The following is a 14,263-nucleotide window of genomic DNA, read 5'->3' as shown; positions in this document are numbered from 1 at the left end:
TCCATGAGATCATGAAAACCTTTCATGAACACTGCTCACCTGTGGATGCTCATAAGGTAAGTATTTCTGCCACACTCCCTTCTCCCCCAAAAACCTAAACCTGCCTCTTCACCTAATGGAGGAAACAGAGAAAGCAGGAGGAAAAAATGGTAAACTACCGGATGCTGTCAGCAAAATCTACAAGACAAACAACCTACTAGGTTTTCCAAACAAACGCCCAGTGAAGCACACTGGAGGTGAGCTAAGAGACAGGATCAGGACCCGGAATGACAGACACGCCAAGCAGTTGCCGCATGCAGGTTCTACCCGGCCCTCGACGCGACTGGACAATAATCTGCAGCAGTCAGGAACATGTGAACAGTGACAGGACAGCTGATGGTATTAGGGAACTGGCTTCAATTCTTTTGTACGTGACAGTGGGACTGTGGTTTCTTCTGTTTTTATTTTTCAAGAATCCTTACCTCTAGGAAAATATATTGAAATATAAGAAGAAATACTGAGAAATTTGGGATTTGCTTCAAAATAGTCCAGTTTGGGAACAGGAGCAATCCATGTAGGAGCAGAGATGAGACACGAGTTATTAGTTATGGAAGCTGGGCAATAAGTACCCAGGGAATTGTATCTTTCTGTCTTCTTTGATATATATTTTCCAGAATTCAGAAATAAAAACAAAAAAAGGAAGAGCCACACTGGGGAAAAATATGTAACTAAACCTATCTCTAAGTGACCGGAACTCCTGTGCCTAAGGCAAAGCTGGTCCTGGAGCAGACCCCCAGGGCGCACGGTGCCTTTACTGCGGCAAGGCCCGGGTCCGTGTCAGCGGCAGGGGACGCCTGCTGCGGGTACCTGAGTCAGGCCGCCCGTCCGAGCTCCGGAACTCCTGCATCCTCCTCTCTAGTTTCTGCTGCCGGCGACGCTTCATGACCACCTCCGGATTCGAAATCGTTCGGGTAAAGCTGGTTTCAGGCATGTCTTTGTAAACCTCAGCAGCCAGTCGGGAATTCTCACTGTAAGAAAAGAAAGGCACCAAGAGTACTTTCTAAATGTTATATTAGAAAGAACTGCACTGTAAGCAGACACACATCCCCGTGGCGGATGTCCCTGGACTTGCTCTGTCCCGTGCACAGTTGTGCCGGGGACAAGTGACCACGTGCTGACGAGTTCTGCAGATACAAAACGAAGTTCCTCTCAATACAAGCAACACACTAAACTAAAGGGAAATTTATCATTAAAATCTCATGGTGAGTTTATGTGACTTAATTACTGTGGGTTCACTAATCAGGCTAAAAGAAAAATGTATAAATTATACATGTCAGGAATTTCCACCAGTGTTTTCCCAAAATAGACCAAATGAGTGAGAAAACATTCCGACCATAAGAAGTAACGGATCGAATATACTTTTATTTAGTAAAAATCTCTCCTACAATTACAGTAAATGTTGAGCTTAAATAGCATGATTTTTTAACAACTAAATGATTTACCAACATTCACTTTCTTGAAGCTAAAACTTTCAAAAGGAAATGCTCCAGCAGTTCTTCTGACAAGGAGTTGACTATAGAGAATGAGGAGCTGAAGACTGCATTATTAAAGAAAGACTAATGGCTAAATTTTGATACACTTTAATGATATCATTTTTAATCATAAAAATAATTTAATTAAAAACCAATCAAGCATTGGGGCCCCTGCGTGGTTCAATGGGTTGAGCATCTGACTCTTGGTTTCGGCTCAGGTCATGATCTCAGGGTCTGAGAGATTGAGCCCTGTGTTGGGCTCAGCACTCAGCAGGGAGTCTGTCTCTCTGCCCCTCCCCCTGTCCCCTGCTCCTTCTTTCTAACAACATAAAATCAAGCTTTGAATCAACCAAATTGAACAACTTAACTCATTTTAAGTTAACTAATTTTCTAAACACAGACAATATATCACCCGATAAACTAAACTGATAATTAGGACAAACTATAGCCTAAGTTTCAAATGCTCCTTTTCTTTGATATTTTTCATGTATAAGCAATATATTTATACAAGTTCTATTTATGCTAAAGAGAGCCTTACTATGGAACACTTTACTCAAGAGTTTACACTCATTACATAGACATCAGTGCCTGACAGATTAATACCTAAACCCACTTTGATGCAATCCAAAATGGGCTTGATTCCACTCTAAAGTAAACATCATTAACTAAGGAATAGTTAACTGTCCTCAAAAGATACAGAACACTGTATCAAATAACAAAGACTTGAAGAAGTCACTACAACAGGATATAAATGGTTAGTGAATGTGTAAAAAGACATCTACCTTGATAGGTAGATAAAATAAATTGATAAAATAAATTCGAGTTATTGGAGGTATTATACACTGTGGAGAAGGGAGTGTATGACAGTTCTCAGGGTGGGAGGACGCGAGCAGGCTCGTGGGCTCCGGAAGACACTTCCAGGGACAGCCTGGTGATGTATGCGGCCTCAGGCTGCCCCTGAGCTGTCTTCTAGAGCACTCCCAGAGTTGGAGAGCGAGGATGGTCACAGAAGTATTACTTGCAAGACCAAAAAACCTGTGAACTACCTACAAGCACACAAAAAGGGGCCAGTGAGATAAAATTTGAAAAAGCTGTATGAGAGATTACTACATAATCGTTTAAATTCATACTTTTGTGAAAATACATAATTGTGAATATATATGCATTTATGGAATACGTTCTAGTGGAAAAATATCATGTGGAAAGCTCTAGTTTTAAAAGCCTATGATTGTATTTGTTTAAAAACTCTACATAAACATATGAATAGTATATATTTGTGTATCAAAAACAAACTATAGGGGCGCCTGGGTGGCTCAGTCATTAAGCATCTGCCTTCGGCTCAGGTCATGCTCCCAGGGTCCTGGGAATGAGTCCCGCGGTCGGGCTCCCTGCTCAGCAAGGAGTCTGTTTCTCCCTCTGCCTCTGCCTGCCGCTCACCCCGCTTGTGCTCTCTCTGTCTCTGACCAATAAATAAATAAAATCTTAAAAAACCAGTAACAAAAACTCTACGGCTCTCTTTGGGCTCCTGCGATGACAGGTTAGTCTGTCTTTCTGACAATCCGTACGCTCTGGCTTCCTAACACGCATGGCCGCTACTTTAGCACTGGAAGGACAGTGCGGACACTCTGCTGCCGTCCCCAGCAAGGCGAGGCGGCACCTAGGAGGGAGGGCACAACGCACGCTGGCCTAACGAACGGCCGGACTCGGTCAGAAGTTCAAATGCCTTCCGAGAGCTAAGTACAACTCAGATGGGGCTGGTGTGACGAAGTAAGGAATGGGAGCCGGCGGGGCTGGAGTCAACTAGATGGTGCATTCGAACCTTAGCTGCCCCTCTCGCTGTTCTTGGCCACCTCTGATAAGTGTTCAGCACAGTTAGGGTCTGCAGGAAAGCACTGCTGCCTTAAGGACCAAAAAAGCCAGGAACGAAAGGCCAAAGATGAAGAGAACACGGACATCAATGGTCTACTCAGAAAAAACAATACTGTTCACCAGGTTGCCTCTTTGGGATTAGCAAACCCACGAGACAGGTATGGTGGGCCGTAAACCTTGCTCAGGTGAGACCCTCCACCTTCCCCAAACACAAGAGCCAGAGGGTACCGAAATTAACTTCGTAACGGATGTTCGTTCTCTTCACAGTTTATCTGGTAATTTAACGAGGTCTGCTGCATTAGAAACATTCAGCTTATTAGAGCAAAAGGAAATAGGAGGTATTTCCAGAATTACTTACATGTCATCCCCTTGGAAAGGCCTATCGTCCTTATCAGACGCCTGCCTCACTGCCTCTTTTTCTCTCTTCTTTTTCTCCTTCTTTTCTTTCTTTGAGAGAGTTCTCTTGAAGTTCTGGATAACACCTTCTTTCTCCTGTTTTTCAGGTCCATTGCTCTGAGCCTTCTGATAAAAGTAGCATCATCACTATGGCGGTTGTTACATAGAACCACAGAAAGCTCTCTATGGCTTAGCTAACTTCATTTCACGTGTTAACGCCAACACCCAGCTACAACCGGGGGATGGAAATGTCCTTTACCTTGACTGGGCTGATGGTTACAGGTGTGTACTTAGCAAAACTTAATTAATGAATTATACATCCAAGATCTGTGCCTTTCACCGTGTGCATATTTTACCTCAATTCAAACAGAAAAGCAAGCAAACAGAAAACCAAACCCACTAAGAAAACTAGGGTGGGAATCATGAAATCTGATTTTCAATAAATAAAAATCCAAATAATTTACATAGTTACTTTTAAAAAAGAAGTCTAATCAAAATATGGAAATAACTGGGGTGCCTGGGTGGCTTAATCGGTTGAGCGTGGGACTCCTGATTTCAGCTCGGGTCATCATCTCAGGGTTGTGGGACTGAGCCCCGCATTGGGCTCTGTGCTTGGTACAGAATCTGTTCGTCCTTCTCCCTCTCCCTTTGCCCCTCCCCCTGCTCTCTCACTAAGAAATAAAATCTAAAAAAAAAAAAGGAAATAACTGCTTAAATCATCATCTACTTTATAGATATTTTCTCTAAGTTCAAAAGAAATGTTAAGCATACTGTAAGAAACTGGCTTTTTTGAAGCAAAATTATAAGTACTATTTGTGCAAGAACTTCTAATTTCTTTTCCAGATCTTGTTTATCTGCTTGCTTATTCTTAATTTACAACATGGCCTGCTAGCAGATGACACAGACATTATTTTTTTGGTATAATTAATAGGCTGACCGGCAAAGAATCAAGAAAAACACGGAGGAACGGTTACTGTATTGGGAAATAAAGTACCTTCTGTTTTATCTAAGTTAGCATTTCCATTTTCATTGCTAGCCAAGTCAGCATTGTCCTAACCCGAATAAGACCTCTGATCCACATGAATGAGGATCTCTGGCCCACAGCTGAAATCATGGTGCAGAAATGAAATACCACATGGACCAAAAAAAGAGAAATGTTCACTATTACTTTATATGTATTTGCATTTGCTACAAATGCCAAGCCACTAAAGCCAAGGCCAAGAACACATTTTGTGGATCTAAAACTCTTCAACATGGAACACTAACATCACACAAAACAAAGTAAAAATTTTCTGTTTCCAGAAGTGACAATGGCACTCTCTCCCCAATCTGTTGAGGAAAATAAACAGAAGATGTTTCTCAAAGTATTCCTGACCTCTGCATTTGCTATCACTTGTCAGAATGAATTCTAGTGTAAGATGCCACTTGATTTAGCACAGAAATCGCAGTGAGTTTCAAATCTTATCTGTATTTCACAGTGTTCCACGTGAGCACAGCGGCACAGGAATTCCAGACACCCCACCACCGGAGAAGGTCTCTGGTATCACCGCACTAATGCATTACATCAGCCCAGACAGTTGGCTAACTTCTAATCTTACACAGAGTACAGAAAAGGTTTTAAATGTGCCTTATTAAGTTGTATCTGAAAAGCCACACAAAATAGGCTGGGGTTCTTATTAAAACGTATTTTCAACTTCTAATTCGGTTTGAATTTCTAATTTGGAGCTGATTACTTGATCATTAAATCTTCTAATAACACAAGCTTCCATATGCTTCTTTGCAAAAGTAAAGAGCAATATTAGGGATTAGTTAGTGAAACAGAGATAAGTAGAACTCCTTTCAATTTTTTTCTGGGAGGTGGGTAAAAAAGTCATTTAGGAAAAGCAGCAAACGGGAAAGTTCAGTGGAGTTCTAATACACTAACTAACATCACAGTCTCATGTTCATCTTGGTCAGACCTGGGCCCGGGACACCATCAGCACGAGATGCGGAGGGATCCTACCTTAGGAGGAACGGCATCGTTCTCATTCTTAAGAACAAATCTGCCCTCTCGATCATCTTTATTCCAATTCAACTGAACAACTAGGGGTTTCTCATCTATATCCAATCTTCTTTCTTCTTCAAATCATGAAATGAAAAAAGTTAAGTCATGGTTATTTAATGGCACTAGCTAATACAACATTCTCAAATACGTTTAATTTTGTAGATATTAATACCTTATTACCACAAGTACTTACTAACAGGCTGAAATGTAATTCAAAATGTTATGTGTTAGTTTTAATTATTTACCATTTTGTTGCCACTATAATATATACTACCATGTACCCAGTGCCAAACACTGACCAGGGATAATGCCCTTACAACATTTAGAATCCAAACTGGGAAAATAAGAGAGATACACAAACTAGAAAAAATATATATATATAGGGCTTTGCTATCAGCCTAATTCTGTAAATCAAATTATCTCATATATGCAACTGGAGAATAAGGAAACAACATTAACGTAACACAGGAGTTCGGTTGACCTATGAGATTTCCTTCTCACACGAAAACGGCTGTACTCTTCTTTCTATCTCTCATCTCCCAAACTCACCAGGTCCAGCCCTCACAGCACGTCCCACCATGAAACCACCATCCCATCTCTTCGTTAGGACAGCGCTAGGTTTAGAGTATTCCTTCCTTGCTTGCTACACATCTAACATGCCTCAGGGCATGCTGATCAGGAATGTGATGGAACAGGCTGCCTGAGGGCCTGGCACACCTGGGCCACCTATTAGAAGCCTACAGTCGGCCAAGATCATCCGTGTAACTGTCTATAGGATGTCTACAATGAGCACAGCAAATACAGGAGGTAGGGGCCAGCTGGAGAACTACTGTGGTAAAGGGAGCAGGAATTAACGGGGCAAATTTAAAAGATAAATAGACTTATACAGGCTTTCACTAAATACTGTATATAAACAGCAATGTTAATTATAATACAGTAATAACAAATTCCAATTTATTATTTCATGAACCGAAAATATGAGAAATGAAAATGAGAGCAATAAATTAGGGACTGGATGAAGTTTGAAATTCCTGCTACAAACCAAAATTACCAAGTTCTTCTTATTGCAAAGCTTGTCCTAGATCAAAATCCTTCATAGTATATTTTTAGAGAACTAATTTTAAGAACAACGGAGTCGAAATTATAAAAGTCAAATAAAAGCAAGGGTGAGGTATTCTAAAGCATGTGAGCCTAACTATTAAATGTAAATACAGTCAGGGTCCTACCACAACTTTATAACTTTAAGATATCTTTCTGCCTTAGAGGTTCTTATGTTGTTTTTTAACAGCAGAATCCTGTTTTTTCAACTTTCAAAATTCAAAAATTTCTATTTTCCCAGTTGATTTCACATAAGGAATCCTAAAACACAGGAAGGATAAGAGTGGAGTCTCCCTGGTGGTAGAGTGCGGGTTGGGGCCTGGGATTCAGCGCACTGGACCTACAGTTCACAAGCATGAGGGGAGGTGCCCTGAACACTCGCTGAGGAGGAGCATTTTAAATCTTCAGGGAAATCAGTTGCGTCCGGCAGATGCTGCGTGAACTGCTAGCCGCAGGCAGCCCCCAGCCCACACCGGACCGCGTCGTCCCTTCTGCTAGCGTCAGTGTCAATGTCAAGGTGGGATTTCCGTGGTGCTGGACAAAACCAGCAGCACTGCCCAAACCAGCAGGGATGGGAAATGAGGGCACATAAAACCCCATCAGGGATGAAAATTTTAGTTTTCCTTTCATTTTATGTGCACGATTTTTTCAAACATCTACCAAGTTGTTAGAGCATAAATACTAACTTGTCTGAATCGAACTACTGAATAAAATGAAATGTTAGGTATTTCCTTTGGCCCAGAGGTACCACTGAAAAATCACTGACACCCTAAGGGCTCCATGACCTGAAAACTGAGAACACGCAGACAAGGGCTCTCCCCGTGTCTGAGGCACAGGTGTGACCCACCGGCATGAGCACGGACATGTGCGGGACAGAGCCAGATGTCCTGGCCACTCTCCTCAGGGTGTGGGTGAGACTTTCCCCTTCTTCTCCACACACCTTCATTTTGTTCTCACCCCCTTACAGGTAAGATAGTTTACTTTTTAATTAAAGGAAATTTAAAAGAAAAAGTTTCTTTTAAAAAAATCAAAGTCATTCCATTTGAAGATCTCAAATTCCAATCTTACATATTATTCCAAAGACTTCAGTTGGTGGTTTTCAAATGACCAAAAAGTGAAAACACAAAAAGGTCTGGAAGTGAGAGTATTTTCTTCTCGATAACCTGGTTCTAATGATTCTGAGTAAAGGAAAAACCCAACCTCAGAAAAACCATCCAAAGTGAAGTATCCTCTGTTGTCAAATCCAGTTTGGGTATCATCTGTGTAGTGGGATACCCTCATAACGTTAACAGAGTAATAAATGAATACGACCTATCTGATATTCTACTGGGGAAAAAAGTGTATGGTCATACCCAAATTCCACACAATACAAAACTTTTCACCCAATTTCAAATATACACAGAGAGCTGTCATTTTGAAGTTAAGACAGATAACTTATGTTCAAGGACTTGGGGATGGAATTTAACAGGTATTAAATTTTGGTTTGGGCTGTATGTAATCTTTTATTTGCTGCATTAATTGAGATTTGTATTTTTTATAGGTGACTCAATACTTCCAAAGCACTCATAAAAAATTCTTAGAAATTTCTACATTTCTAATCAGTCCAACTTAAAATTGCTACTTGATATAAATACATAGGATATTTTAAGAAATTTTAAACATTAAAAACAAGGAGAAATCACTAACTACATAAGACAATTTCCTCAAGATGCCCTAATTATTCCCAAATAATAATGAAAATATACTATCTCACATTACAAAATACTCATTTTTTGTAAGACTGATAACTCATACTCATATAATATTTAACTGGGTTAAAATTAATTGTAATATTATACTCTACACATAAGAGTTACATCAACTATTGCTCCAAAAGCAAGTAGCATATTGCATCATCAGTGTGTGTACGACGCCTGGAACGCCTGGCTAATTTTATGAGGAAATGTCATGCTACTTATCTCTGAATAAATAAACATGTATTAAATTAACACATTCATTCTAACTTCCCACAGATGTGTGTGCCAAGATCTCCTAAGAACGTTTCGCAGACACACAAACATTTTGCCCGCCTGTCAAATGCTCCCCAGCCCCTCCAGAAAGAGAAGGACCTGCGGGAAAGCAGGGCTGTGACTGAGCTGCCCTGGGGACCAAAAAGTGTTTTGGGAGCTCTCTATCCAAGAAGGGGACACCCCGCCAGCTCCCCATGTGTGTGCGCACGGACCTCCGCTGACGTGCACTTCATAGAGGGAGTACTTGGGGGATGACAGCATCCGCATGTCAGGCCGGAATTTCTCCGCCAGCGTCTCGATCACATCTTGAGTGGTGGCAGTACTAGAGACCCGAATGCATTTTGTTGCAAAATTCCCAGCAGCTTTATCTTGAAAATAAAATCTCATCACTCCATGGAACTCCAAATCCTAAAAGAAAACAAAAAGATACATTTTTGGAAAAACAACATTCTAAAAAGATTCACTTTTTGTAACAATAATAAATGAAAAACAGTATTCACCACTTTTTAAAAATGTTTCATTACCATAAACATCTCAGAAACTGAGAGACATGGCATTTTAGTCCTCAAATTTAATTATGTGACTTGGGACAAGTTATTTACAACTTCTGCTTACTCATCTCACATCTAAGACAACAGCTGTAGAGGTAGCTGATGTTAGTAACAGCTAATATTAATGAGTCTTCAGCAAGTACCAAGCATACCTTGACATGCAGTATTTTACTATGTCTTTATAATGGCCCAGTTAAGTAGATTTATTACTAAACTCTATTTTCAAGATTTGGTCATTAAAACATAAAGTTTAAATTGCTTGCTCAAGTAGTTATATGGCAAATCCAGAGTTAAAATCCAGATCCACAGGTCCCCAAAGTCCACGCTTATCAGTCCTTGAGGTCCTGCCCAACCTGGAGAATATAAAGCCTCAATGAAGAAAGAGACATTCTAAAACCACAGGGGAAATGTTAGCCCCAATTCTACCATGAATGTGAATAAATGGAAACTCTTTAACTTTTGCAGAATATAATTGTAACTAATTTTAATATGAACTACTTGCCCAAAATCAATGAACACAATTTAGATTTTTCTCAAAACCTTACTTCTAGAGAAAAATACAATGGTCTTACAAGTGAAGAAATACCACTGTAAGACTGTGGCCCATGTAACTATGCGACGTTCTTTCCTGTTATTTCCTTGTTTCCCTTTTTAATTAGAATGCAGTTCAGTCAGGTGAAACTCACATGGGCTTCCAGGCCTTCTGCTACAACCGTAACACTCAGTGGTTCATATCCCACAGATGAGCCACTGTATCAGAGAGAATCTGGTTGTTTGGTGGGTTACAGTTTCCCTGGGGAGGTGGGGGGGGGGGGAGCGGAGGGTGTAAGGTCCAGAGCCTGAACTTGGAGAAAGAAAGCACAGGTCCTGATGAAATTCCAAGCAGTGTTTCTAACTCCTTGGCCACCCTCACTGCCCCCAGCACCACCAAAGGTCCACTGGCTCATCAGTTCTTCCCACTTCTCGCCCTCCACGCTAGCACGTCAAGTCATTCCACCTTCAGTAGACACCTAGAATCCATCCAAAGTTTTGTTAAAAGTAAGTCAGATGATGTCACTCCTTAGCTTTACTCCTGGCAATGGCCTTTCTATGGGCTCAAAGCCCATCACAAGTAAGCTTTCTCTACTTCCTCCCAATCTATTTGCTTATTCTTCACTAATAATTACGCCTTAATAATTATAATGGTTGTGGGATATTAGAATGTGGCTAACTGTATAAACTATATGAAAATTAAAACAGAAAATGAGACATTAAGACATATTTCTAGCCCCAAAGCTTTACTGTGCTTGCTCAGATCCTGTCTACTAGGCAGTCAGTCCGTCCTACCCATTACCCACTGCCCCAGGGAAAACAGAGAGTAAGTGAGCATGTGTGTAAAAATAAATAAATAAATAAATAAATAAATACCACTGAAACAGATCTTGGGTTGAAGTAGGGCCATTGATTATGGGGGTGAGGCTGAAAAAAGCTTTGTGAGTTAGCAAAATGGGAGTTATGTTAATAGTCCTGCCCCGGTCTCTCAAAATCATATAAACTGCCTCTTTGTTAGCCTAGGTCAAGCAGCAAAGAAATTTAAACAACATCCTTTTGAAGGTTTATCTTTTAGTCTGGCAACCCCGAAACCTCCAGATGTGAAAGATGCCCCTACACTGTAAATGTGTACGTCAGCACAGTACAGTACTATTATTACTACTTAAGCACTGCATTACTGGTACGACAAATAGCTCCGGGGCACCAAGTACTTCCTGGGTGCCAGGAGCTGTCTGAACACTTCCCCCTGCAGGGCTTCCTTCCCCGGCTCTCCTTTGCTCACGGGCCCCCTCCCCGCACCCCTCCCTTCTATGCTTCTCTACTCTCCCTATCCACCACCCTCCTCAGGCTATCCTAAGACAACACAGTAGGAAACAAGAATTACTCTACACATTTAGCTGCATGAATGTGTTTATTATGGGAGTCCTACTTTCATCCCAGGATTCTGATACCATCACCACTGCCACTCTGAAATCACCTTTATATTACACCTAACGATCTCAAATATTAATTGGCCCTGGCTTCTCCCAGGGCTCATGCTTTATAGATGAAGTCAAACCAAAGAGGCAAAGTAACCTCCCACTCGATCATTTTGTTAACAGAGTAATTTTACATCATTTGTGACAAGAATAAGACAGGTGTACCTGTGGATCCCAAAGACAAGAAAGCACCACTCTCCCTGGTAACTGTCCACAAAAAACTCCAAAATACCAGACATCAAAGATCTGGGAGGGAATGCCCAACTTGGCAAGAACACCAAGGAAATGATCAAGAATGAATTTGGTAAGGCAAGCATGGAAAGGAGGAGATCCCTCAATCACCCTCATGAAAATCCCTTATGTATAGATTACTACTGTTTTTAAGAGGAAACTACAAATACAAAATCTCCGTTATTAATGTGGTTCTGGTACTGATCTCACATAAAATGTTGAGATAAAAGGAAAAAAAGGAGTAAACCCAAGGGTAGAGATCCAGCAAGCAATAGTACCCGTGTCTACAGAGAAATAATATTTCTGTAGATGTTTTTAAAGAAACAAATCTCCAGGTTCTACACCTAGCCTAAATAAAGCAGCCTATTAAAACTACCTTTGATCTCATTCACACTAGATAAATGTTAATAAATATTAACTTAGTTTGCTTGGTTACCTCAATATCACACAATACCTGAGTGTAGCTGTTATTAGAATAACACCTTAATAAATTAATACATTAGCCCCGTGTTTAATTATTCAGCCAAATACAAGTTTGGCCTGTGTGACTAAGTCCACAGAATTTTATCAGACCTGAAAAGATTGGTAAAATCAAGTTCTTGAACCTTAAAGTTTGGTGTGTAATGACCAAACTAACAAAAAATAATAACTAACGTATATTAAGGGCTACCACGTGCCAGATACTAAGAGTTCAGCATTTAATTCCTCAAACATGAACTAGATACTATTATCATCTCGACTTTACAGGGGGGTACAAAAGAAGGCCCACAGAGGTTTTAAGTATGTTTTAACTATGATCAGACAGCTTGCCAAGGAGCAGGGCTGAGAAGCAGCCAGCATTAGCTGTCCCACGAAACCTCAACTTCTACACCACCACGCTCTGCAGTTCCTTCTTCAAGTCACTGCATCATCTAGAGGAAGACTGGTATGAATGTCTTCCTTTTCTTTACAACAAGTACAAGAGGAGTTCCAGAAAAACAGTGAAGAGAAAGAATTCTGACACTGAGAGGGGTCAATGACTTGCCGGAATCACCCGCCAGACAGATCTTAAGTATCTTAATGCTCACTTTGGGATCGGAGGCCAGGCTCACACCGCATGCAGTGCCAGATTAATTCCTCTATTAGCCTAGGAGCCTGGCCACTGCATGGTGCAAGGGACACCTGGGAGTTTGCAGCAAGGGTAGAAATAAGTTGGTATTTCAACTTAATAGCTGTATCTTTGAGTGAGCTCTCTGATATGCATGTGAGCTCCAATTTCCTTAATTATAAAATGAAAATAAGCTTGTTTTGAGGAGTAAACTATATAAAGAACTAGCAATCAGCGCTCCCACTAGAGGATAGCTTTCCTAGGGAGTCTCTGATTCATTGTTCTAGGCCCTCCTTCAGTCTCTAATACATTGCTTCGCACATAAAAATAACAAATTTGAGTCAAAACTTCCAAAAACAGTATCTGATTCTTCCATCTGTGGTTTGTCTGCTCTGAACTGATAAGGACTCTAGAGCAAAACTTGGAATCTGTAATAAGCAGCCCTGAAGTTTCGATAACAGGGCTAATATTCTGATAGTGTTGCAGCCAATACAGTTATAATTTTACAAAGACAAATGTTTCCTTAACAAAGTCCTTACACAAATACCCAAGAGACAACATTTAAAATTTAAAAACACTGTTGTAGATCCTCCAATACCTAAATGAAGTGCCTACTTGTTGGCAGCATACTTTCAGGAAGAAACTTGTGTTCAGAGCAGGTAGGCCAGTAACTGCGGTAAACTGGGGTAAGTACTATAATCAGCACAGACCGCTACCATATGCCAACAGCAATAATCTACGTGAGAGGCAGAAGACACAATGTATCACCTGTTTTCCTTTCCTTAAGGGTTATTTTTCCTGAAAGGAAAACAAGTTTCTTTCTTTCCTAAAGGTGTATATTTACCTTTGTATAAACTTCTCCCTGAGAAATATTATCACAAGGATTATTACAATAGAAATGAACACTACTTGGGGTGGATTTAATGATAACTTGGAAACAAAATTATTTTAGTATTTATCAGAAAGAATAGACCAAAAACAACAACAAAAACCCCAAACCACAGAAGGCTATATTATAAATTACTAGAGAGCCAATGCAAAGAACAAAGGACTAAAGGTAGAGATTAGCTTTGAAATATTTTATCAATATCTTATTAATTAATGAAACTGATAATCAACTGGCCCTCTCCAAACCAGTAAAAACTCACCAGGGCAATCCCAAATCTCCTTTTGCTCAAACTACTCAGAACCATTTGTTCCAAACCTGCATCGGTCGACCGTGCTAATCCATCTTTCTTCTCATTGTGTCCAGGATTTATGTGAAGCCATTTCCTAGCCTGCAGCAAAGCACCGCTAACTGAAACAGGGAATCACCCAACTCCCCATGGAAGAAAGGGCAGTGGACAGAACACACCACTTTATTACACACACATAATTCATTTCTAATGCTGGTGCCTCCAAAAATAGGTGCAAAATGTTTTGTTTTTGTTTTGTTTTTAAAGATTTTATTTATTTATT

General features: G+C 40.4%; 1 protein-coding gene across 17 annotated transcripts in view; it reads right to left on the bottom strand.

Annotated features, from left to right (window-relative positions):
* The window catches only part of AFDN (afadin, adherens junction formation factor), a 138,569-nt gene that overhangs the window by 91,569 nt on the left and 32,737 nt on the right, over positions 1–14,263 (bottom strand). For 10 of the 17 annotated variants that reach the window (XM_064598369.1, XM_064598364.1, XM_064598370.1 and 7 more), the window contains exons 2-5: positions 9,140–9,335; positions 5,779–5,894; positions 3,739–3,902; positions 847–1,007 (exon numbers count right to left, since the gene is read on the bottom strand). In XM_064598369.1, coding sequence (XP_064454439.1) covers positions 847–1,007; positions 3,739–3,902; positions 5,779–5,894; positions 9,140–9,335 — 637 coding nt within the window. The remainder of the gene's footprint in view (positions 1–846; positions 1,008–3,738; positions 3,903–5,778; positions 5,895–9,139; positions 9,336–14,263) is intronic. The other 7 variants (XM_064598365.1, XM_045865897.3, XM_045865898.3 and 4 more) reach the window with 3 other exon arrangements.

Source organism: Mirounga angustirostris, unplaced genomic scaffold, assembly GCF_029215605.1.
Source record: "Mirounga angustirostris isolate CCGP_5_RB_7025 unplaced genomic scaffold, mMirAng1.0.hap1 SCAF_8, whole genome shotgun sequence".
Taxonomy (NCBI): Eukaryota; Metazoa; Chordata; class Mammalia; order Carnivora; family Phocidae; genus Mirounga; species Mirounga angustirostris.
Note: the sequence above shows the minus strand (reverse complement) of the source record. Positions and strands in the feature narration are given on the sequence as shown.